Genomic DNA, 403 nt, shown 5'->3' on the forward strand with positions numbered 1-403 from the left:
GCGCCAGCTCCCGAGTGGGGGCCCCCCTCCCCCCCCCCTGTGCCTCAGTTTCCCCCTTCTCCCTGCCATTTTGGGGGCACTCCCTGACCCCCCTGCCCTCCCACCCTCTTCTCTCTCCCCAGAGTGTCCCCTGTGCCGGGGGCCACCACTGCTGTCCCCAAGGGTCCCACTGCGGTGCTGATGGGCAGTCCTGTGTCACAGACCTGGGTATGGGGACACGGCTGGGTGGCTGGGGGACAGGGGTGGGCTTCGAGGGGACAGGATGGACACGGGGATCCCTCACCTGTCTCCGCAGGCCCCCGTGCTGTCCCCTGTCCCGATGGCCAGTCCGAGTGTCCCGATGATGCCACATGCTGTGTGACAAGCAGCGGCGCGTGGGGGTGCTGCCCCATGCCCCAGGTAC

General features: G+C 69.0%; 1 protein-coding gene across 1 annotated transcript in view; it reads left to right on the forward strand.

Moving 5' to 3' along the window:
- Window positions 1-120: 120 nt before the first annotated feature.
- The window catches only part of GRN (granulin), a 7,889-nt gene continuing 7,606 nt past the window's right edge, over window positions 121-403 (forward strand). The window contains exons 1-2 of the mRNA XM_017744743.1: window positions 121-207; window positions 296-400. Of these exons, the coding sequence (XP_017600232.1) occupies window positions 351-400 (50 nt within the window). The 5' untranslated portion in view covers window positions 121-207; window positions 296-350. The remainder of the gene's footprint in view (window positions 208-295; window positions 401-403) is intronic.

The sequence above is a fragment of the Corvus brachyrhynchos genome, unplaced genomic scaffold (genome assembly GCF_000691975.1).
Source record: "Corvus brachyrhynchos isolate BGI_N302 unplaced genomic scaffold, ASM69197v1 scaffold479, whole genome shotgun sequence".
Lineage (NCBI taxonomy): Eukaryota > Metazoa > Chordata > Aves > Passeriformes > Corvidae > Corvus > Corvus brachyrhynchos.